A 26,026-nucleotide genomic window follows, 5' to 3' on the forward strand; every position below is an offset into this window, starting at 1 on the left:
ACATTAAAAGGTATCTATAGAATATAATTTTTTTTAAATGGTATTTATTTAAAATAAATAAGGTGTTGACCTTTGCTACAGGAGGTAAAAATTCCAATTCCAATTTTATTTATGATATACAGTGATTCTTAGTTCTTTGAAATTTACAAAGATTTCTCTTTTGCTTTCCTTTTTTGTTTTGGAACACGTCTAGCATGGATGATTTTCCACCCCATTCAATTGTTTACAATTTGAAAAAATTATTGAATGAAAATATAATTATAATTAAATATTTTGAATTTGGTATGAACTAATCTTAAGAATTTGAATAAATAAAAACTAATTATTTCTTATAAATATTAAGAACGAAGCATTTGAATTAATTAATTGAAAAATATTCCAATTATATTATTTTTCAAATTTATCATAAAAGTAAAATTATTTTCAAGTTAAAACAAATTTTGGAGTACATAAATTTATTTTCATAAAGAGACCACTGGTGATAAAATCGGAAATAGAGCAAAATCGATTACCTAAAAATTCAAACTTGAGAAATGAGAATGAAATAGTAGAAAACAAAATATATTCAAAATGAATTGACATTAATTTTTTTATTTTCATTTTTCATCGATTCCAATAAATATCTCTCTATGGATATATATATATATATTGTAAAATATTCACACAACATTAGTTAGGTTAATTTGACGAATGTTTGAAAAATTGTGATAAAAGTATATAATAAATATCTGATCATTGTATATTTAGTATTATACAACAGAAATGACTAAAACTTTTGTTACATTTTTCCAAAGATTATGCCCTCCTTACATATCCTCCAACATAAAATGTTGATTGAACATTTTCCGCTTTAAAAATAAATTTTATATCGAACAAAATTAATAATTTTTCTAATATTTAGAATTATGGAGTTAACCATTACTGGAATTATTTGAATACTAATTCCGCTGATTGTGACATTAAAACCAAAGTATACACTTTTAATTCTAATTCTAAACTATTCTTTGAAGTAAATATGTCACGAATGATCATCTTTCAATTGTAAATTCTCTCACAAGCTTGCTTTCGTATCCTTTTAAATGTGTTTATTTTTTTTATTGCTCTTTAATGTGATTTTGTGATCTGATGAAAGTTATAAATTATTAGCTGCATGATTATATGTTTTAAGTTCTATCATTCAACACTATTTAGGCTTTCAAGGACTTGTTCTTGTTGAAACTGAAAAGGAAGCATGATAACTTGTAAAATTGAAGTTACAAAGTTATGAAACTGGAACAAAAATTAAGTTGAATTATGAACTAATAATTGAGAATTTTATGAGGCCTTTTTTATTTATTGAGTTAGTTATACCCAATCAATATTTATGATCATCTTCATAAACTTATGTTTTTATTTGACCACTACGTCGTGCACCTATTCCCTCAAGGAAATATAACTTTGTTTAATGACAATAATCACCCTCATAGCGTTCCCTAATTTTGAGGGGGGTTTTTTATATATATATATATTTGGGGGTGGGGGGGGGGGGAGTGCAGGAGTCCGGGTGAGGAAGGAAGAAATAAGGATGGATGTATTACCATTGATTTGAATTCAATAATCGAAGTTCAAGAAATTAAATACAAATCCAAGCGCACACACGCTGCATCTCTTTGTAACGTAATTTGGTACAAGTACAAATAAACAAACAAGAGGAATCCCATTTTGTCGCAACCAGCTTGTGAAGTTCACGCGCGTTGACAGCTTGGACCAAAGTTTTGATGGAAAACCCAAGGCAGGCCGAATCCTGCTATACTTAAGCCGGCCCAAACTCAGTACACTCATTGGCCTGCTCTACCCTTAATCACCTTCTAACGTAGCAGCTCAATCTATTCAAGGCGCATATCCATCATTTGACCACCCACAGTTTTGGGCTTCCAAGCCCAAAAATATTTTTACGAGGGCCAAAAATCTGCTTTGAAGATACCCGAGATGGCACAAAACTGATGGGCTGGCTAGTGGTATAGAATTTTATAACAGAATATAAGCGCGGATTTTCTTCTATCCCTTTTTTTGCGTATGGGACCATTGCTTTTTTTCTCTTTATTTTTTTTTTATCTAACGAAATTCTCGACCGGTTGGTACAATATCATTGCTCGGTCACATGGTTGGAAGATCAGCGAATAGGTGCAATCAACTGACACACAAACAGCTGCCACCTGGCACCACCTGCAAGTTGCCAAAAAAAATTAGATGTAAAAGTAGGCTGACAGCAAATTGCATGTGACATAATTGGATCAAAGGACGGACTCATCACAATGATAAACGGTCACACTTAACTGAGACAACTATCCACAAGACTGTTTTACAAGCCAATTAAAAACTATCCCCCAGGAAAAGCAAAGCGTCCTTTTTAAAATTCAAGAAAAAAGGCGGAAAACAAATTCTATCACTACTTCTATTGTTGAACTAGCAGAGGTTTTCTTTTTAGCTTTTCCCCAATTCAAATTCCCCTCCAATAACCTACTCATGAAGCGGATTGGATCTCCCCATCAACTGCCATTTGAATCACAACCCAACGGCCAATATTTACTAACGACCTTTTGAACATTTGTATACCTCTCAGACCTGAATTTCCCACCAAAACATGTGTTCTGTCCATGAAAAGACGTTCAACAGTCAACTACTTCCAGCCTCCAGACAAATCTATTCCTCAAGTTCATCACTTTCGTCAAACCCACCACAGATAAAGTCACTAACGATGCTTGGATGACTTTGCATACTCTTCATCATCATCTTCTTCACCACCATCATCATCATCGTCATCATCCCGCTTCCTCTTTTGAGAGGAGGAAGGTGGCACCTCTTGAACTTCACCATAGTCGTCCTCTTCATCTTCAACTTCTTCCTCCAACTCAGGATCTTCATCACCATTTACTGGCTCCATATCACTGCCTTCAGCATCATCTACTTCAATAGGACCAACTGGTTGAACAAGGTAGCCATTGCCATTATCTTCCTCCTGCCATTTAAATGAAAATTAGCATAGTAAGCTCCACAAACCTAGATAAGGGTGGTCAACTGATATACTGCAAAACCCTAAGATGCAAAATTTTAAGGTGATAACAAGATAATGATCACCAAATTAACCATAAAACAATTACCAAGGTTCAGATAAAATCAAAAGGCCATAAAACACATCTGTGGAAGTAGATCATTTAAATATGCAAACGAAGCTAGGCCAATAGAACTCAGAAAACATATCTTTTAGCAGTAAGAAAAAAAAATATAAAATAACCATTACGACACCAAGGCAGAAAAGTGGAAAGTAACATAAGCAGTGAATTCAACACCACCAAATTATCGCATATACCTTAGCAGCAAAATCAAACAGTCCTTTCCGGGAAAAAAAGGAAGATAATGATATATAATGACAGAAAAGGGAAAAAACAAAAAAACGAATTTTTAGTCAGAAAATAGAAAATCACTTGATGAAAACTAAGAAAATGCAGAATAGCACATAAGCAGCAGATTCGACAAGGTAACATTCCCTATACTTTGGCAATTGACATGGTCACCTCTACGGGATATGATGGCAGAAAAGTAAAAGTCCGAAAAATGAATTGGTCGGAGATCCATTAAAGTACATCAATTTAAAACCAACAAAAAGATGAAAAACTAAAAACACCATAATCCGACACCCCTTTTGTAAGTAACTGATAATACTATCTTAAGCCAGGAGGAGATAACCCCCCAAAAAAGAGGTTCAAGGAAGTTTCTTCCAAGAGAAACAAGCTCAATGGGGACAGGGCAGATCACAGCAAACTTTAGATTCCAAAATTTTGGAAATCAAGAGATTGTGCATAAAAACAATAAGCTATAAGGAAGAAAGGCGGAACAAAGAGATGGCACAAAAGCAGACCCACAAAAGACAAGGAAAATTGTGAATCTAGATCACTGCACTTAGAGCCTTAGCATTCAGTTTGCAAGTATAAAAATTGAGAGAGAAACTCTAAAGAGAATTCTCAGAAAATCTCTCACAAATCAAAATGTAATCCAACTGGAACCTTTTTTGCAGGCATGTTTTTTATGAGCATTTGCATGCACATTACTTGGGTAGAATAACCAAATTATGGTCAAGACCTCACACAAATAAATCGTGCCAAAAGTTATTCCCCTCTTACCAACTTCTGATTAATCCCTCTTTAGTCACTCTTCTGTAGAATAACACAATTCAAGCAGAAATAATATAAATATTCCACACCACCTTGATCTAATAAGAAATTACCACTTTTCAAAAAAAAAAGGATTCACAATATCAGCTTGGTTTCCAATGTGGCAACGGAAACCACCTGTGCACCAAAACTTCCAGGTTCATACTAACATGAAATTAATATTTCTTTTGGGGGTAATCTGATATAACAAGACTTTCTAACCAATATGCTACCAAAAATTACTGGTATTTCCAGCAACAATCATGTAACGATCAAATTGATCAATGGTTATGGAGATCAAATAAGATGACAATTCTTCGGCAGCAATAAGCACATGAATCACGCAGATTGAAGCAAGAAAATACCATAAATTAGAAAAGAATTGTCAAACATTGCAGGACATGCATATCTTAGAAAACAAATAGCAAGAGAAATTAACAAAAGTAACACACAAAATAAACAATCCACACAGTATCAAATAAAACAGAATAAATTACACTTAATATAGACTAGCAAGAAAGCCTTCTAATCAAACAACCAGCTATGACATATATCACATTAAAATGAAAACATAACTACATAAAACAGGAGAGATTTTCACCTCATCTTCAGCCTCCTCTTCATCATCGAAATCGCCATCTTCCTCAACACCTTGCTCCTCCTCCCCTGTCTCCCCATCATCATCCTCATCTGCATCATCTTCCCCCTGCTCATGCCCATCAATCTCCCCTTCAGTGCTATTTAACCTCCCCGTGCTCTCCGGCTCCGCAAAATCGCCATCATCATTATCAACTTCCTCCTCATCCTCTTCATCATCGTCATCATCATCATCGTCCTCGTCATCTTCCACACCATCCTCCTCTTCATCACTGTCTTCTATTTCATGAACCTCCACTACATCCTCCTCATCACCCTCTTCATCTATCTCCTCCACAAAATCCTCATCGTCATCATCCTCATCATCCTCCTCCTCGTCTCCATCCCCAACCGCCTCTACTCGAAAACCATTTGAGTGGTGAGTCGAACTCGAACCATCATGTTTCGACCCATTAATCCCTCGAGTTATCTCCATTTCTTCCTCATCAGCATCACTCTCATCCTCATCCACATCTACAACTCCTTCACTCCCAACCCTGTGTCCATTATTCATCCTGTAAGGCCGATCTTCTCCATCAACTTCCCCACTCCCCGGATCATCCTCTTCATCCTCCTCTTCATCTTCCTCCTCATCATCCGACTCCGGCCTCTCGTTCCCCTCCGCATCCATCTTATCCAAATACTTCAACGACCTAATCAATCCAAATACCCTAGATCGATAGTCCTTAACTCGCGTAACCGGACACTCATAAAGATCAAGCGACACAAGGCGGAGTTCAGCCAACGGGCGGAGATCGCCGATATCCTGAATCCGATTATTCGACAAATCGAGGTCCCGGAGTGAATTTAAACCAGCATCTACGAGGAACTCGAGGCCTCCGGCGATTCTATTGTCCGATAAAATTAACTTCTGCAGATTCTGTAGCCGAGGAAACTGTTCTAGCGACGAAACACCGATGTTTGCAATCGACAGGTGCTCGAGATTCTGAAACTTCTCAAAAATCGACGGAGGAGGTAACTTACCATGAATACACTTAACGGCTCCGTCTAACGTTAGGGTTCGCACAGAACCGAAGTTTCTCTCGCCGTCTAACGCCGTCTCCACCGCTCTCTCCCAAATCTCGTCCATTAATCAGAGCCAGAACTCATATGATTACGAATTTTCTAAAAACTATGGGACTAAATTGGAATATAGATAAAATTCAGGACTAGAAGTTAAATTCCACAACCTTTTCCGGTATCTTCTACGGCAAATGAGAATACATATAGAAAACCTAATTTTTCTTCTTTTTCTTTCTCTCTCTAGTTTCTCTCTCTAAAAACTCTTCACTCTATCGCTTGATATATTAGGGGAGGCGAGTCGAGAAAACTCGAGGCCGAGTCAGGGTTTGGGGAACAAGAGTAATCAGGGTTGAGTTAACTAACCCGAGTACAGGGTTAATATGTGTTTGTTGGGAGACCGACTTGCAGCCGTTGATTTTTAGAGACGCGGATTGATGACGTGGCTGGATATTGGACGGTAGAGATTGAAAGACGGTGTGTTTCTCTTTTCAAAAGGAAGGGCGTAGAGTGTAGGGTTTGGAAGACTCGTTTTGATTTCGGAATTGATGAGCCTGACACGTCACTCCTGACGTTAATATATATCGGGGAATATTTGAATATGCCTCATTATTTCTGTAATATCACGGAAATACCACTGACCAATAACACGAGAACCTATTTTCTTATTCTTTTAGTTTTAGTTTCATGACTTTCTTTTTTCCGTCTCACATAGAGCCAGAGTAGTTCGTGTCCTTTGGGGTTTGGGCTGCTATGAAATTAAAAAAGCCCTTTGTTTTTCCGCCTTTACCTTTATCAAAAAATATTTAGGATCTGTTTGTCCATAACAATAAAAATAAAATTGAAATATTTTTTTCAAAAATGTGTTTGTCATTGAAATTTTGTAAGTTCATAGAAATTTTTTCGAAAGTAGTTTTTTAAAATTTTCCATTCACAAGACTGTAATATTTTTTCAAGTGAAATGTATATACAAACATAATTTTAAATTTCAAATCCTATTTTTTAACTTAATTCTAAATACTATTTTTTTTAAAAAAAATTACAATTTTTATGTCCAAACACCTACTTATTTATTTTTTCAAAAATTCAGTTATCATATACAGCGATTCATCGTATATATCGACTCTCATAGCTACTATTTTCAGTCAGAATGGATAATCTTATTTCATCTAAGTATTAAATAAGCATATAGGAGTAATTTAATTTCATATCATATCAGCATGAAATAATTAAGCACATTATTGGGCATAATAATTCGTTAGAAAATTGTATTGGTCAAAATTTGGACTGGATTTAATAACTGCAAATGGACGTGGTCGAGAATTAAGCCGACTACGGCACAAAGGTGAGGAGTCGTCTTAAGAGGGATTAGCGCCGAGGTCAAGCAAGGAGTGTAGGGAAGCAATGGTAAATAAGTCTAGAATAGAAAAGAAAGAATATTATATTAGATATTCTGTACTTTTTAGGGTTTCTTAGGAATATCTCATATAAATAGGAAGGGATAAAGAACAAAAAAAGGATCTTCACCTTTCTGATAAGAACACATTGTAAAGGGTTGACTACAAAGAATATACAAAAGCTTGTCTTGTCTACTGACTATATTGTTCGATATAAGTTTTTTGTTCACAAGATCCAGAGATTCCTTATCCATATTCATTTCCTATAACTCCACCTTGTTATCAGGAAGGAGAATCATCCAAGTCCTTTAACATTTGGGTGATAAATTCCTCCTTATTACGTTTATTGCCATTATCCACATTTATTGCATGTTTTTATTACTATATTCATTAACAATCATTGAGCATTTGTAGTTGGTATACTACATTTTCAGATTCTACCCTACATCATTAATACTCCTAAACGTTAGATCTAGCGGTTATTATTTTTAACTAGGATCCACCCTCTATTTTCACATTAATTCGTTTTAAGAAAAGGTTTAGCACTTTTTTAGTAAAACAATTTGGCGTCATCTGTGGGGAGTTTCTAGTTAAAATTTTAGTTTCTTCTAGATAAAAAAAAACAACAGCCATCTCTTTCTCATTTGTACGAACTAACAATGGCAGGAAAAGGAGATGAAAGACTGAAAGCAGTAACGGATGTTACTGCCAACCTCCTGAACCACATCAACGAGGTTGGTAGAGAAGACGAGGAGAATGTGTCGAGCGCTACACCTAGGCGGAGTAACTCACCTCTCCCTCATTGAAGTATAACCGCTTCACGAGAAAGGGGAGCCTCCACGTCCACAGTTGAGGAAGCGCCACCAGCAGTGAAAAAACTACTGGAGGTGTGGCTAACAAGTACTCTAAACAACATACTCGACAAACTCGTTCAAGGGGTGAATGGAAGTGTCGCACAAGAGGACACCACAACAACAACCAACGAGAACATTGCTCCCCCAACAGGTAACACTCACACCACTATTGATGCAGGTGATAACGCGTTTGCGTCCATTCTGAAGAAAATGGAAGAAATGGAGAACGAGAATAAAGCGCTCCGCGACCAAATGAGGGAGCATCAAGAAAGGGTTGATAAGATATCGGGCGCCCCGAAACTGCTACCAAAACGGGACATCGGCTGGTTCGTTGAACAACCGTACAGCGAAGAAGCAGCCCCACACGCCATACCCAAGACCTTCAAAATGCCACCATATTTGAAGATATACGATGGCACAACAGACCCCGAAGATTACATCATTCGTTATGTCACAACAGTAAAAGATAACGACCTCTCAAAATAGCAGGTACCATCAGTGTTGCTGAAGAAGTTCGGCAAAACCCTAATAGGGGGAGCCTTAACATGGTACTCATAATTACCAGTACGCTCAATAACAACGTTCGAGGAAATGGCCGCTAAGTTAGTCACCGCCCACGTTGAGGCTAAGAAGGCGGAGGCCAGGGTGAATGACATATTCGCTGTCAGATAATCACCTGGTGAGGGACTCAGGGACTTTCTTTCCAGGTTCAACAGAGTAAGAATGAGCTTGCCAAACGTATCAGAAGGGAGGCGGATGCAGCTTTCCAAAATGGTATAATTATTACCTTCATTGTTTAAGGATTGTGTTAATTACATTTAAGCATACCAAATTACCATTTATATACCATAATTCAAATTAAGGGTATAATTATTCCTTCATTTATTGTAGGCGTGATTTTAGGACCGTATTTTCACGTTATTTCGTTTACCCGCCTCTCTCTCCTCCCCCCCCACACCCCCTACGATTTACCTTCAGTTAATTCCCCCCCACCCCCCCCCCACGATTTACCTTCAGTTTTTTCCCCATTCTCGTACAATCTCTTCTCACCCACAATTACCATCACTTTCTTCTCCACTTAATTACCTTCAGTTGTATCCCCCACGATTTGAATTCACTTCCATCTTTGTCTTCAACTCCTAAATCATGAAAAAAACCAACACTCCCAAAAAAATCATCAAAAGCTATATTAGCTGATATTCCAACCTTTGATTTGGGTGTTTTAACACCAAATCACCACCCAAAAACCCATAATCGATGCATGCAAGTGAACAAACTACTGGTATTTCTTCTCCTAGAAAAATTCGTGCGGAAATGAGAAGCAAGCATTTGCACGATGTTGATGCTGGTGGAGTTGATAAACTAGTCGAGAAACAACTCAAACGCAAGGGGAAAGAGTTGAGTGTAGATGACGATTTTGTAGATGATTCCCCCAAAGTTCCATCTGTGAAAAAACCCAAGGTCTCTCCTTCTTCATCAAAACCAAAAAAGAAGAAACCCTCAAAAAAAGTACCAAAATTGGTTCACCAAAAAAATTTCAATAAAGGTAAACACTATTTATTTTTCCTCATTGTTTTGTAGTTTGATTTTGGTTGTAAAAATCTGTTGTTCAAGTGTTAATTTAGTGTTCAAGTGTTTTTTGGCCAAATATGGTATTGTCCTAATTTTATAGATTATTTGTCGCAATTTTGTAGGTTTAATGGAACTGTGATTATTAGACAGTCTATAACTGTAGTTAGTTTGTAGTTGATTTGTAGTCTGATCGTTAAATTGTAGAGATGGTATTTTTCATTGCAACCTGTATTGCTGCTACATTTAACTTCATTCTAAATACAATTAATCTACATTTTGTGAGTTACTTGAAGTAACTGTTACATTCTGTAGATAATGTTTACACGTGCATTGTTCTTCTTTGATTGTTCAAGTGTATTTTGGTAAAATGTGGTGTTGTCCTAATTTTGTAGATTCTTTGTCTCAATTTTGTAGGTTAATTGGAACTGTGACTCTTAGACAGTGTATAAATGTAGTTAGTTTGTAGTTGATGTGTAGTCTGATGGTTAAATTATAGATATGATGTTTTTTATTGTAGCATGTATAGCTCATATATTTAACTTCATTCTAACTACAGTTAATCTACATTTATGTGAGATACTTGAAGTAATTGTTACATTCTGTAGATAATGTTTACACGTGCATTGTTCTTCTTTGATTGTTCAAGTGTATTTTGGTAAAATGTGGTGTTGTCCTAATTTTGTAGATTCTTTGCCTCAATTTTGTAGGTTAATTGGAACTGTGACTCTTAGACAGTGTATAAATGTAGTTAGTTTGTAGTTGATGTGTAGTCTGATGGTTAAATTGTAGATATGATATTTTTTATTGTAGTCTGTATAGCTTATATATTTAACTTCATTCTAACTACAGTTAATCTACATTTATGTGAGATACTTGAAGTAACTGTTACATCCTGTAGATAATGTTTACATGGGCATTGTTCTTCTGTTATTGTTTTGTAGTTATAGGTGTGGGTAGGCTGTTCTTCTTCTAGTTATATTTTGTATTTGTCATGTAGTTATATGTATATTACTGCTTCCTTTTTATGCAAACTACTAATGTTCATTAATTTTATATTTTCTACAGAATGGCCCTTACTTTGCACAACAAAATGTTGATTATGGTGTGCTTAGATTCCACAGTTTGTGTGATCCTAGCATACCTAGCCAGATACAAGCTTTACTCTCTCCGAATGCTTTAAGGGTTTTCAGAAAAACTTGTTTTGGTTACTTATTAGGTCTCCCCACAATCTGTATGCAAAACCAATCACTTCATCTTCTGATGAAGTATGAATTGACAAAGTCTACTGACTCATATTTTTCAGTACTATTTAAGGGTGAAAAATTGAATTTTTCCTTGAGAGAATTTGGGTTGATAACTGGTCTTAATTGTGTGAATAAGTTTTCAGACTATGGTTACACTTCCACCTATGTTAGCCCTTTAATGAATACATATTTTCCGAACAAAGAAAGGGTTGAGAAATGGCATTTGAAAAATGTAGTGACTAATAAAGCATGGGCAAACGATGTGGATGCGGTGAAGTTGTGCATTCTTTATATGTTGGAATTTTTTGTTTGTCCTTCTGATAAAGACCATGTGACTTTCATAGACAAGTTTATGTTCTTTCTAATAGAGTCTGGTAATTTTGAGTCATACCCATGGGGTATCAAATCCTTCAAGCAGGTTATTGAATCTGTCCGACATCGTCTTAATCCCCATGTACATTCTTATCTGATACGGGGATGCTCATTAGCCTTGCAAGTGTGGCTATATGAGTGTTGCTCGTCCGTCAGCACCGAGCTTGCTACGAGATGTTCTGAATCTATACCTCGCATTTTAAGATGGTCAGCTACAAAGGGGCAGATTTGGTTAACTGCAATTGAAGAGAAGATGATCAAGCCTGAGTGGATCAAGGTATTTTTTTCCACTTTTGTATGATGCTACAATTACATTCATAATAACTACATTGAATCTACATTTTTTTTGTCACTTGAATTAACTGTTATTTTCATCATTCAGTTCACAAACATGATTGAATCTGGAGAAGAGCTTGGAGTGCTTAATCTGCCAGACAAGATTCAATATGAAGATGAACATGGTGCTCAACCATCACATGTTCCAACTGCTGCTTCTCCATCATTTGAACCCAAATATACAGATTGTCAAGAGGACATTGAATCTGTCAGTAGCAAGCTCAGGAAGTTGGAAAAGGGGATTGTGCAGGTATTATGAATAACTACAATATATTGACATAATTTGCTACATTTTGACTTCATTACATAACAATTATAGTATGTTATACATTGTAGTTAATTTGTGGTATAAATCTATAACAATTATAGTTTGTTGAATTGTAGTGTAACTGTAGCAGTTAGAATAAGATTACCAACTAATTATATATTTAATTTTTAGGTTGATGGAAAGTTAGATGCTTTTAGGAAGGCTGTTTTTGAGGAACTCTCAAGCCTTCGAGAGTTCATAGATCAATCTTTGAAGGGTGTTATGAATGTGATAAACAAGAGGTTTGATTTGGACGAGTCAAAGGTAAGAATTTACATATAATTTTGTACTAAGACTAATTAAGACATATGAATAAAGTAGTCTCAAATATTCCCCAAAATTGTAGTTTGCTGGTAGTTCAACAAAAAATAATTACCAACATCAAGGAGAGAACAACCAGCAATTCCAGTTCAATGCTGGTGATCAACTGCATAGAAGCACAAGCAATACAGGTATCTACAAAATTCCTACATACATATCTACAAATTTCAAGACAGCATTATTTAATTATACTAATCACTTTTTCACTATGTGTTGCAGCTACAATTTCTCCAGAACATTTTCAACCACATGTTGACTTATATCCTGACTTCCAAGAAGCAGCTGAGGCATATAAAGCAGGTACAGAACCATTCCTTCATTACAATAAGGTTTTTATGCAAAATTTTAATAATTTACACCTTAACTACATATTCCTACATATATCTACAATTCTCATTTCCAATTATTCATTCAAGCTGAAGTTTCAGCAGAACATCTACAAGGAAATATTGAGGAAGAACCAGTAATTGATGAAGTAGCTGAGGCACAACAAGCAGGTAATATATTCTCTATATTCTCTATAACTCCATAATACTATTCATAACTACATAGATCTACACTTATCTATAGAAGGTGAAGTTCCACAGTCGTCAATTCACGGTGTGACTGTGACTGAAGTTGTTCCTGAAGGCATTGATAAAAAAGTTATTCCTGAAGTTGTTCCTGAAGGCATTGACAACAAAGGTTTGACATTGGATGACTTTGAGCTGCCAGAAAACTTATCACAGTTGGTCATGTATGGCGAGCCCATACCAGATGAATCAACCCCTGTTCATCCCGGTAGAACCAGGCAACCGGGAAAACATGCACGATCACCTTTCACATCTTTGTATAGTTCTGGAGGCAGCACATCTATTGGACCTAAATTTTTTTACCTCAAGCACCCCTTCACAAGTGTCATAGGTGAAAATGTAGATCCTGAATTGACAGAAAGGTTCACCAACTGGTTATACATTCGTAGTGATAAAGTATCTAGGAGGTATGAATGCTTCATTTTACACTGTCTGTTCACCATTTTTATACTTTAAAATTGTAATTCATTTTGTCAATTTTTTGTATTTGATATTTTTTTATTATTACAGGAGGAAATATTACTTTTCCAAGAAGGATAACCAAATCAAGCCTTGGTTGGATTTTGGTTGTGAAAAGATTGATAAGAAGGACTGGTTTTATGCCCTTGCTCACCCCGGACAAGTCATCAATAACACAGTAAGTATAAAGAACAGAATCATTCACAATATCTGTTTTGTCTTCAGCTGTGTAGTGTAATTGTAGTTTATTTTTCAGCTATGATGTGTAATTGTAGTAATATTGTAGACAACATATATATGTTACTATATTTATGTCTCAGCTGTGAAATTTTGCTTTTTATGGACCTTATGTATCATATGTGATGATGATTGTATGTACAAACTGGAATTTTGGTACTTTTGACTGACTTGGAATCTCTGTGTACCACAACTGTAGTTACCTTGTAGTAATATTGTAGAGCTTGTGATTGTGCCTATTAATATTAACTGTAGGTTGAACTTGCTGATTATTGGGACCTTAAGTTAGGTGGTATGTTTCATTTGTTCCTCTGTATAGTGAATAAATGTAGACAGTGCATAAATATAGTTAATGTGTAGTTGTTTTGTAGTCTGATGGGTCAATTGTACATATAGTACTTGTTCACTATGGTTCATACAAACTACAATTAAATTACATTTTGTGAGGTACTTGGACTAACTATTATATTTCTGTAGTTATAGTATAGCTAATTTGCAGCAATCTGTTAGAGTTTTTAATAAATTCAAATTGTAGTTAATCTGTAGCTGTTTTGTAGACAAGTGTGGTTACACCGTAGCTTATTGTATATGTTTATTCTATTTTGGCAGCACATTGATGTTATTATGTATTATCTGCGAAAAAGAGGCAAATATGGCCCCAACAATAATACTAGGTTCACAACCACCGGATTGCTTGTTCAAGACAAAGATTGAAAGAATCTATGACAAGTTCATAAGTTCTCCACCGGAACAAAGGTATTCGGTTGTTAAACCCGAGGATGATGTTGGAGAATATATTCTTGGGTACAGAATTCTTGCTAATGTTGCCTGGGATCTTGTTGACTATGTGCTCATACCTGTGAACCTTGTAGAGAACTTCCATTGGTTGTTGCTAGTTTTTGACATAAAGGACAGACAACTTTATGTTTATGATTCCATGGTGAGAGCAAACCGTCATAAAACAGTTGAGACATTGGTTGACAAGTTTTCAATCATTATCCCTCTGTATTTGTCATGCACTGGTTTCTATGGTAAACGTAAAGACATTGACTTCAAGACCACAAAGGCATACATCGAGAAACCAGTTACGGACCCTCTCGACATACAATGGATGGTTGCTGAGATTCCACAACAAAAGGAAGGATCAGTGTAAAAAAATAATCTCCCTTTCTATATGTCTAATTATTTTATTTTAATCATTTGTTATATAATGAAAAATTCTCATCTTATGCAGCGATTGTGGTGTATTTGTGGCTGCATTTGCGGAGTATGTTAGCCTTGGAGATTTGGCAATCCCAAAGGAAGATCTTTCTGATATTGACCAACACCGTAGACGCTATGGAGCTCTACTGTGGGACTATGCAACAAAGAAGCAAGAAGATGGGTCAATCAGTGAGAGTGAGGTTACTGGCAGGCTAGCAAGGAGGAAGGGTGCTCCGGCAAAAAACGAGAGGACTAGAGTGCAACGAAAGAAGAAATAGACTATTGTGTTCCTAGTTTGGTCTGTGAAATTTGGTAGTTGAATTGGAAAACAATGTAGGAAATATGTCGTTTTGGTTTTCTACAACACTTTTTGTTGATTACATTATACTCGAGTACTCTGATTACATTTTTACAGCAACAGCTTTGTCTTACAATTTGACTTTAATCTTCAAGTTATTTTTATAAATACCTTCAAGTGGCAAGTAATATCTGTATATAACCGTCATTTGTTACACAGCATAAAGATAAAATAAATACAGGAATCATATAAATAATTTAGCCATCTTTTATCAACAAGGTTTATCAAAAAAATTCAATTTATCTACATTTAAACTACGTTAAACTACATTTTAACTACAACTCCTCTACATATGAATAACAGGACTACAGTTCTAACACAGTTAAACTACATATTCACTACAATCTGGATACAATTTACGTTGAATGCATTCTTTATTAATATCAGTTTTTTTGTATACAGTAAATATTAAAGTTTAACTATTCTATAAAAAAAAGACAACTTTAGATGCTTGACAGAATACATAAAAACATAAATAGTGCAGATACACAAATTGATGTTTATACTTCTTATTCATCTTCAAAAACTTAAACAATTAGACAAGAAAATCTGATAATTTGAGCTCACTAACATTTATTTTGAATAACTATTCTAACTACATGATATTCATTTCTTTTTCGGTGCATTCTTGCAAGTTCTTTTGTTATGCCCTGCACCTCCACAATTGCCACATGACACCTTGTATTTCTTTGACTTTATTTCATCAAATGTTTTATATCTTTCCTTGTGAGGTCTCCCTGGCTGCCTTTTATCTCCCGCCGGTGGCTTTACTACCTCATCCAAAATATGTTGTGGCACATCCCATTTGCCTTCATCAGGAAGTGGATTTACTGGCATTTCATAGGTAAGCAGAAGACTCTTCCTTGTGTAATACGGAGAGCAATAGTTTTTGTATGTTTCATTCCTATGCCTTAATGCTGCCAAAGCATGCGCACATGGAAGTTCATCAAGTTGGAATTGTCCACAGCTACATTTCTTGTTTTCTAGACACACAATGTACCGCTTCACACCATCTAACACAGTATGTATATGATCTGTTGAAGCCCTCACCTACAATTGAAGACCAAACAGAAATAATAATACATCAATCATTAAAATGGATTATCAACAATTTACCTACAAATCAGCAACAAATATATTACAGCTCATCTACAAACTATTATTACCGACAATTTGACTACAGTTTAACTACAATCTGGAAAAACTGCAGCTAGTACTTTTTTGATTCTACTGCACCAAAAAAAAATATCTTACCCTTAGTTTCTGAGATAATGTACTGTTGTCTTCCAATTCTTTGTTGTATTTGTGACCAAGGTATGTGAAAGTACCCTTTGCCTTCGATAACTTTTCTTTTGTCCAACGTTCAAGAAGAGTCCTCATATACTCAAATATATCAAATATTGGCAGCTCTCTTGCATCTTTTGTTACAACATTCAACGACTCGGCAATGTTTGACGTCATAGTAAAAGTTCTATTCACCGTTGCATGTACTCTTGACCATCTATGATAGCCAATATCATATAGGTAAGACTTTACACGCAGGTCTACCTCTTCAATCTTCAACATCCTTTCATTAAATTCATCCAGAGTGTATGACCGTGCTTGTAGCAAAGTACAATTCATGTAATTGTAGATGTCCCTTCTTGAATTTTGACCTTATATTTGTCCATATATGCCACATGCAAGAGTAGTGTGCCATGCCCGGATAGACAACTGATGTTGCCTTCAGTATACTCTCATGCCTATCTGAAACAACACACATTGAAGGTCTTTCACCATATGCCTCCTTGAATTGCTCAAAGAACCACTTCCAAGACGCGTCGTTTTCAGAATCAACCACAGCATATGCCAAGGGAAAAATAGTACCTACATTTTTAAGACATAAAATATGATTAAATAACAACTACAATATATATTGAGAATATAGACAAGTTAACTACATTCTTTTATATAACTACAAAATAACTACAACATAACTACAATTTAACTGCATTTTAAAGACTGTCTACAAAATAAGTACAAAATTATTCCATTATTTACCTGCTGCATCCATGGTGCTTGCTGTCAGCATAATCCCCCTGTAGGCTGACTTTAAGAATGTCCCATCAACCACTACTACCGGCCTACAATGTTGCCAACCATTTATTGATGTACAAAGAGCAACAAATGCGTATAAGAAGCAATCATCTGCTGCCTTCTTCAATTTAACAACAGAACCAGGATAATTCTTCTCAAGAATATAAAAATATTTGGGTAATTTGTTGTAGGAGTCACACGGATTCCCTCTCAAAAACTGTAAAGCTTTTTCCTTTGTTCGCCATGCTTGCATATAGCTTAGGTTCAGTCCATGTTCGGATAACATGTCAGTTTGTATGTCCTTTGGTGTGAAAACAGTCTTAGGATCACAATACTTTGGAACGACCATGCTACCAAGTACTGCTACAGTACGTTTGCGTTGTATGAATGTTTCGTCCATTAGGCAGCATGTGTGTTGTCGGCTGAAACTTCTTATCTTGAGCATTGTCGAATCATTAATTAACGTTGCCTTGAAATGCCATTTACAGCTTTCAGCAACATATATAAGCCAGTAGCTACAAAAGAAATACAATATTTACACAAATTTATGAAAAACTACAATTAACTACAAACTGACTACAATTTAACTACAATTTATAAAACCCACCTATCTTCAATCATACACTGATTTTGCTGATATATTATCCACAAATAACTACATACCTTCTATGACTAGATCTTTTTACTCTGAACTGGAACTTGTGCATCACTGAATAATTCTTCATTGCAGCAGCTACTGTTTGCTTGTCCTGATAAACTTGTCCTTCTTCAATATATGTTTGCGTAGATTCAGTTATTATTTCACTTTGATATTCCTCTATAGCTGGTGAGGATGGAAATTCAAGTAAGTTTAGGGATCCAGACGAACCTGCAAACAATAAATTCATAAATGTAGTTTCTATGTAGATAATTTTGAAAGCAACATTGCTTTATCCTTTTCAGTACTATGTGAGCTTTGTAGTTTAATTGTAGGTAATTGTAGTAATATTGTAGATAACATAGTAACACCATAACTCTCTGCAATGTCGAATCAAACATACCTGCACTGGTGCTTTCATTGTTGATTGCCAATTCCATATTGAAATCTCTTACGCTTATACATAAAGGATACGAACCTAAGTTTTTATTCTCCTTTTTGGTTTCCATGTAAGCACGAACCCCCATATCATTCCTAATCTCCATTGGAGGACAATTCTCGTTCACAATGTATTTGATTTCTATAATTTTATCCGATGTATCAATCGATAATTGTTCTGCAATTGTAGAACTGAGAATTCCGTAGCTTGCATTATCATCTACCACAATGGCATCAACTTCAAAATCTCTAAATCTGCCATAGTTATCCCAATTACCATTCGATTTCAGCATTATTGGGATTTTTGACATGATTTCGTGTAGTTGATAGGAAAAAAGACGAAGAAGAGATATAGTTTCTACAATTTGAATACTGATATCGACGAAGAGCAATTTTGTACAATTTGAGACGAAGAACAGATATAGTCTCTCTTCAGTAATTTACGTTTTTTGAGAATTGTAGTTGAGTGAGAGAAGAGAGATCTCTTTCTGTTGAGGAAGGAGAGAATTACGCAGTAATGAGATCTCCTTCAGTTTCAAAATTCGAATAAAATCGTTGACAGAATCACATCAGATCTGGTGCCTTCATTTTAGGGCTTTTTATGGCAAAATCTACCTATTTTTGGATTGGTATATAATTTGTAGTAAAAGTGTGGACTACACGGGTAAATAACAAATTATGAACATTTTTGGTAATAAGATTTGATATATGGTATGGTTAGGTAAAAATCCCATTAAAAAAGCCCTTTGTTTTTCCGCTTTTACCTTTATCAAAAAATATTTAGGATCTGTTTGTCCATAACAATAAAAATAAAATTGAAATATTTTTTCAAAAATGTGTTTGTCATTGAAATTTTGTAAGTTCATAGAAATTTTTTCGAAAATAGTTTTTTAAAATTTTCCATTCACAAGACTGTAATATTTTTTCAAGTGAAATGTATATACAAACATAATTTTAAATTTCAAATCCTATTTTTTAACTTAATTCTAAATACTATTTTTTTTAAAAAATTACAATTTTTATGTCCAAACACCTACTTATTTATTTTTTCAAAAATTCAGTTATCATATACATCGATTCATCGTATATATCGACTCTCATAGCTACTATTTTCAGTCAGAATGGATAATCTTATTTCATCTCGGTATTAAATAAGCATATAGGAGTAATTTAGTTTCATATCATATCAGCATGAAATAATTAAGCACATTATTGGGCATAATAATTCGTTAGAAAATTGTATTGGTCAAAATTTGGACTAGATTTAATAATTGCAAATGGACGTGGTCGAGAATTAAGCCGACTACGACACAAAGGTGAGGAGTCGTCTTAAGAGGGATTAGCGCCGAGGTCAAGCAAGGAGTGTAGGGAAGCAATGGTAGAATAAGTCTAGAATAGAAAAGAAAGAATATTATATTAGATATTCTGTACTTTTTAGGGTTTCTTAGGAATATCCCATATAAATAGGAAGGGATAAAGAACAAAAAAGGGATCTTCACCTTTCTGATAAGAACACATTGTAAAGGGTTGACTACAAAGAATATACAAAAGCTTGTCTTGTCTACTGACTATATTGTTCGATATAAGTTTTTTGTTCACAAGATCCAGAGATTCCTTATCCATATTCATTTCCTATAACTCCACCTTGTTATCAGGAAGGAGAATCATCCTAGTCCTTTAACATTTGAGTGATAAATTCCTCCTTATTACGTTTATTGCCATTATCCACATTTATTGCATGTTTTTATTACTACATTCATTAACAATCATTGAGCCTTTGTAGTTGGTATACTACATTTTCATATTCTACCCTACATCATTAATACTCCTAAACGTTAGATCTAGCGGTTATTATTTTTAACTAGGATCCACCCTCTATTTTCACATTAATTCGTTTTAAGAAAAGGTTTAGCACTTTTTTAGTAAAACAATTTGGCGTCATCTGTGGGGCGTTTCTAGTTAAAATTTTAGTTTCTTCTAGATAAAAAAAAAACAACAGCCATCTCTTTCTCATTTGTAAGAACTAACAATGGCAGGAAAAGGAGATGAAAGACTGAAAGTAGTAACGGATGTTACTGCCAACCTCCTGAACCACATCAACGAGGTTGGTAGAGAAGACGAGGAGAATGTGTCGAGCGCTACACCTAGGCGGAGTAACTCACCTCTCCCTCATTGAAGTATAACTGCTTCACGAGAAAGGGGAGCCTCCACGTCCACAGTTGAGGAAGCGCCACCATTAGTGAAAAAACTACTGGAGGTGTGGCTAACAAGTAATCTAAACAACATACTCGACAAACTCGTTCAAGGGGTGAATGGAAGTGCTGCACATGAGGACACCACAGCAACAACCAACGAGAACATTGCTCCCCCAACAGGTAACACTCACACCACTATTGATGCAGGTGATAACGCGCTTGCGTCCATTTTGAAGAAAATGGAAGAAATGGAGAACGAGAATAAAGCGCTCCGCGACCAAATGAGGGAGCATCAAGAAAGGGTTGATAAGATATCGGGCGCCCCGAAACTGCTACCAAAACGGGACATCGGTTGGTTCGTTGAACAACCGTACATCGAGGAAGCAGCCCCATACGCCATACCCAAGACCTTCAAAATGCCACCATATTTGAAGATATACGATGGCACAATATACCCCGAAGATCACATCATTCGTTATGTCACAACAGTAAAAGACAACGACCTCTCAAAATAGCAGGTACCATCAGTGTTGCTGAAGAAGTTCGGCAAAACCCTAATAGGGGGAGCCTTAACATGGTACTCACAATTACCAGTACGCTCAATAACAACGTTCGAGGAAATGGCTGATAAGTTAGTCACCGCCCATGTTAAGGCTAAGAAAGCAGAGGCCAGGGTAAATGACATATTTGCTGTCAGACAATCACCTGGCGAGGGACTCAGGGACTTCCTCTCCAGGTTCAATAGAGTAAGAATGAGCTTGCCAAACGTATCAGAAGGGAGGCGGATGCAGCTTTCCAAAATGGGTTGAAAGGGAATGGGTCAAGGGCAACCATAAGGTTGTTAAGCAGACTCATGAAATACCCTTCCACCACTTGGGAAGAAATTCACAATACCTATTGCGCCGAGGTAAGAGCAGATAAGGATGACCTCCTTTCGATAATGGATTATCTACACATGTGCTAGTCCAACGATCTGCTTATCAGTCTAACTCTTGCCTTTTGGTTTTGGGTTGACCAAGGAGCAATACACCTAGTAACACATTCGTATGCCAAAGCTTCCCTCTCAGTCAAGTCTTGTAGCGTCTCCCAATTTGGCTGGTAATAGTTGGTTGTGTATAAGTGTGTTGTAGTGCTTCCTTGTGAAGTAGAGTTGCTAAACATAATTGGATTTTTTTTGAATTCTGTAGCTATACGTCACGTGACTACATACAAAGATCTTCTTTAAAAAATGTAGCTTCTCGTAATCGCTTTATATTACCACCATTTCCTAGTGGTTACAATGTAAAGGTTACTTCCATAAGGCTCTTTCACTTTCTTTTCATTTGTCTTGCATCACGTGTTGCTTACTCGTAATCTTCAATGTGATATTATCTCAATGTCTCGACTAGTTATCCAACTATATGATCTGATTTAATTAACCTTACTTTTATGTACTCTACAAGCACCCTGAGAGTGGGCAAATTTCCCTTTTTCTACAGACTTTTAATGTCTTCAACTCTATTTAAGCTTGTCGATTCCGAGCGGTGCTCTTAGTTGTGCTACCTTACCATATATTTTCATCTGATAACTCTTATTGTAAAAAAACTCATTTTATGTTTTATGGCATCAAAGAGGAAGTCTTATAGCATCAAAGGTGAGGACATATTCCTTTTGTTAGAATAAATAAATAATGCTGGTATTCCTTGTAGATGTTCTTCTAACAATAATTTACCTGCTCTGCTTGTCCCTGTGACTAGATAACCTAGGTTACTTTTCCCCGATAAATGCATTAAGACGTCTCATTCTTTCAAACTTATCCATGTGGGCACTTTGAGGCCTTGTTCTATACCAACTCGTAATGATTTTAAGTGCCTTCTTGCCATTGATTGACAATTTTCTAGGGCTATGTGGGCTTGTCTCATGGGTTCCAAAAGTAATGATTTGCCCTAAGTTCAAGCTTATACTGCCGTGATTTCAAACCAAAGTGTGTCCCCTTTTCAAAAAGTCTTAAATAGGTCGGATTGGATAGGTTACGTGGTATTCTGCTCACTCGACTTCTAGAATAATTGACTATATCATTGTCATGTGAGGAGAGTTTTGCTACCCTTGGTATTGTATTCCACCTCCTTGGGTGGATAGGAGTGTCATTTGTCTTTTTCCACGGAGCATCATGTTAACCTTTAGAACGCCTCTAACCAATACATGATTTCATCCCAACATCTAGATGTCCTAGCTATGTGGTTTTACTCGTGAAAGGGTGAGAATGCCTTCGGATTTTTGCACATATCATGAGCATATTGATTTGGAAGACAAGTTGTCGTATCTTTAGTTCTCTCATATAGGATTAATTGTCAGGGAGGGTTAAGCTGTTTGAATTATGATAATCTCATAAGTGTTTAACTTCATTTTCATCCTCATGGGCTTATGACATAGATTCCTTATGTCAGCTAATGTCAGAAGTGTAATTCCACTTCATGTATTTTGAATCCTAAATCGCATTCAAGGTGCCAGAGTGTAAATTGATTTTTCCTACACTCTAGGAGACGACTGGGTCATGTACTTGAATATTCCTCCTTAATGATTCTTATTGCCAATGTACTACTTACCCCTATGCCTCATTTATGTAATAATTGATGTCGTCACAGTGATTAACCATGTCAGCATCGTTAGTTGTAACTTTCATGTCCCTTAGCATATAACCTCAGAAAGTACCCTACTCAGCGCATTAATGAATTCCTGGATAACTCCAGCCCACTCTTGAACTCTGTGTTCCTTATTGCATTAAATTTATTAGGTATTGAAGGTCCAAACATGTCAAATGGGGATCATCCCCGTATGATCACATATGTGTGATAGGTAGTTTTATGGACAGTTTATGATAGCACATCTTAGAGTAATCGTCGAAGGTCATCAAAGGTTTAGCATGAGTGTTTGAGTAAAGATTTAGAATTCAGGAGGGTGAACCGGTTATTCTCAAAATTTTCCCATGTAGATGTTATGTGAATTGATGATGAAGGGTACGTAAGCGCATTTCCCATTGGGTCGCACTAGGAGTATGATGTTTCCCCATAGTTGTTCCTCATGAATTTGTGTTTTCATATGTCTATGTCTAAGAAGGTAGGTGGAAATCATTTGTGTATCATCCTGGTGTAAATTATTGAAGGTGAATGTTAATGGATAGTTAGCTTATGCAAGGTATCTAGTTGTCATCCTTGTTAGATAAGTTTAGTGGTTGGGATTGCTTCCGTGAATGTGTTATGGCAAATCTTGTGACTCGAGGAGGCCACCTTGAAGGCCGAAAGTATCGTGGAAGGAAAATATTTTCGCTTGATTGTATATCAAAAAGCTTTGACTTGAAAGGTACCTTATAGGTGTTATGATTTACAAATGTGTAGTCCATGACCAGGTATCATCGTGATAATGTAGTGCTTGTAATGCTGAGGTTCGTGTTATTGATATATATATATATATATATATATATATTGTGGTGATTTATCGAGTTGTGGATGTATTTTTAGGATAGTTTTGGTAGTTCCCTGACAGGTGGATAGTCCTAGTTACAAAGGAAACTTTGATTTCAGAAATTTAGGGAATTAGCTAAATTTGGGATCTATGAATATGTTTCAGGTTGCAAACAGCAGAAGATTATACAAAGACTCCTAATAAGTGAACCTTGATCCTTATTCAAGGACGAATGATCTTAAGTGGGGGAGGATGTGAGGCCCCATGAAAAGTTCCACTCTAAGCCCGAAAGCTCGTAGTGGCAATTAGGAAGCTCGCCGCGGTTCGGACCTCTTTGGACTGATCTATGCACAAAAAGTCAAGAAATAATGTTTTCCAGAAAAGTGCGATTTTGCGGTCGCATAACAGGTATGCGGGCCGCATAATCGCCGCAAAATGAGTCAGTGTGTTGGTAAAATTTGAGGTCGACTATGCGATCGCATAACCAATATGCGGATCGCATAGTCGTCGCATATTTCCCCTTGGGATTTTGTAAGGGGCAGTTCTGCGGTGCATTATGCGACCGCAGAACGGGTATGCGGACCGCATTTCTACCGCATACCCAGATAGTGTGTTCAGGTTTTGGGGGGCATTTTTGCGGTCCATTATGCGGACCGCATGTCAGCTTTGCGATCACAGATCTGAGTTGGGGCTCCAGTTTTCTAAATTTTAAACCCGACCCACTATCGTTATCCTGTGCAATAGCTCATTTTGAGCCCATTTCCTAACATTTTTAGAGATAGAGAGAAGGGTCTAAGAGAGGGGAAGTGCTTCCCATCAAATTACTCCATTAATCCTTGGTAAATCATTGAAGATAATCAAGTGAGGGACCTAAACCCTCATCCCAAGAGGTAAGGCTTCATCACCTCAGCTCTCATTTTTACACATAGCTACAAAGGGTCATTAGTGAGGTAATTCATGGGGGTAAGGGGGTTTACATTGCATGCATGTGTTCTTGAAGAGTATGAGGAATTATAAAAGAAGATGCATGGGTAATAGGCTAGTGTAATCTTGCATAAAAGAACCATAAGGCCTTAATTAACACTAATTGCTCGGTAAAATACTCAAAAGAGCTTAGATTATGATCTTTTCTTGATTATGAGTTAAATTGTGCTATATTGCTTAAATAGATTGAAGTGCGAACATTTCGGAACGTTATAGGATTAAGGAAATCTCGGTTGAGGTATGTATGGCTAAAATCCCGTTTTTTAGAAATTGAGCTTCATCGGTGATTGTATGAACATGGTAAGATTAAAGTTGAATTGTTGCATTGCTTGTTATTTTACATGAATTGGTGTTGTAACCTTATGTGTGAAAAATGTGTCTTAACATAATCAACATGCTATTCTTGATAACTTGAAAGGGGCAAAAGATATGAATTATGTATTGAAATGCTTAGACCTTAAATTTAGATTGAAGTTGCATTGTTGTGCCATCTACGTGAAGTCTTATCTATGCTTACAATTTGAATCTCTCTTGTATGCACCTACTGTCCTAATGGCAAAGCTAATTTTGAAATTGGGAACGATGTAAAATGCGGCCTAGTGCCAAGAATGATATGATAAGTTGTGGCCCCAAGTGCCTATAAAATAATATATGTGAAACAAAATGATTAATGAGAAGGGAACAATGCCTTGGTAAGGCGGCCTAGCCGATCGGATTGAGATCGGACTCCGCTTAAGATAGCGGTGGTATTGTGAATGAATTCCAGAAAAGAAGGAAAATGAGATTGTGATTGAAGGATATGTCTCAAATGAGGCGACCTAGACGATCGGGTCGAGATCGGACTCCGCTCAAGATAGCGGTGGTATTGGAAATATATGATGAATAGTATGGATTGCCCCAAACTAAAAAGCTATGGAAAAATGATGTGGAAGTTGTATGATTCTTTTATTTGATGATGTGGTGATTGTTAAAGCTTTTGATTGACCTTTATGATTTCCTTATTATTGTTTGATAGTTCTTTCTAAAGAGAAGGTGTTTATGATTTCTTTGTTCTTGTATGATAGTTCTTTCTAACTAGATGGTGTTTAGTTATACATACTAGTGCTACTCGATGGCACTAACGTCCCTTTTGCCGGGGGCACTACGTCTTTAAATGGATGTAGGTGTTTTTATAACA

The 26,026-nt window shown here is 36.1% G+C and overlaps 2 protein-coding genes across 4 annotated transcripts; both read right to left on the reverse strand.

The window, feature by feature from the left end:
* Positions 1-1,544: 1,544 nt before the first annotated feature.
* On the reverse strand, positions 1,545-6,144 carry LOC104239762 (acidic leucine-rich nuclear phosphoprotein 32-related protein). 3 transcript variants are annotated; one of them, XR_714227.2, is made up of 3 exons: positions 4,792-6,144; positions 2,596-2,998; positions 1,545-2,205 (listed from the first exon to the last, which is right to left on the reverse strand). XR_714227.2 is itself a non-coding variant. In XM_009794483.2 (2 exons), the coding sequence occupies exons 1-2, from the start codon at positions 5,914-5,916 to the stop codon at positions 2,732-2,734; spliced, it is 1,392 nt and encodes a 463-aa protein (XP_009792785.1). In that variant the 5' UTR covers positions 5,917-6,144; the 3' UTR covers positions 2,269-2,731. The 3 variants fall into 3 exon arrangements, 1 of the variants encoding a protein (XP_009792785.1); XR_714226.2 differs by having other exon boundaries at positions 2,317-2,998; XM_009794483.2 differs by lacking the exon at positions 1,545-2,205 and having other exon boundaries at positions 2,269-2,998.
* A 9,540-nt stretch (positions 6,145-15,684) lies between these two features.
* On the reverse strand, positions 15,685-18,540 carry LOC138878558 (uncharacterized). The gene is made up of 6 exons (XM_070158247.1): positions 18,195-18,540; positions 17,818-18,022; positions 17,119-17,669; positions 16,695-16,944; positions 16,333-16,579; positions 15,685-16,128 (listed from the first exon to the last, which is right to left on the reverse strand). The coding sequence occupies exons 1-6, from the start codon at positions 18,538-18,540 to the stop codon at positions 15,685-15,687; spliced, it is 2,043 nt and encodes a 680-aa protein (XP_070014348.1).
* Between the last annotated feature and the right edge of the window lie 7,486 nt (positions 18,541-26,026).

Source organism: Nicotiana sylvestris, chromosome 9 (genome assembly GCF_000393655.2).
Source record: "Nicotiana sylvestris chromosome 9, ASM39365v2, whole genome shotgun sequence".
NCBI lineage: Eukaryota > Viridiplantae > Streptophyta > Magnoliopsida > Solanales > Solanaceae > Nicotiana > Nicotiana sylvestris.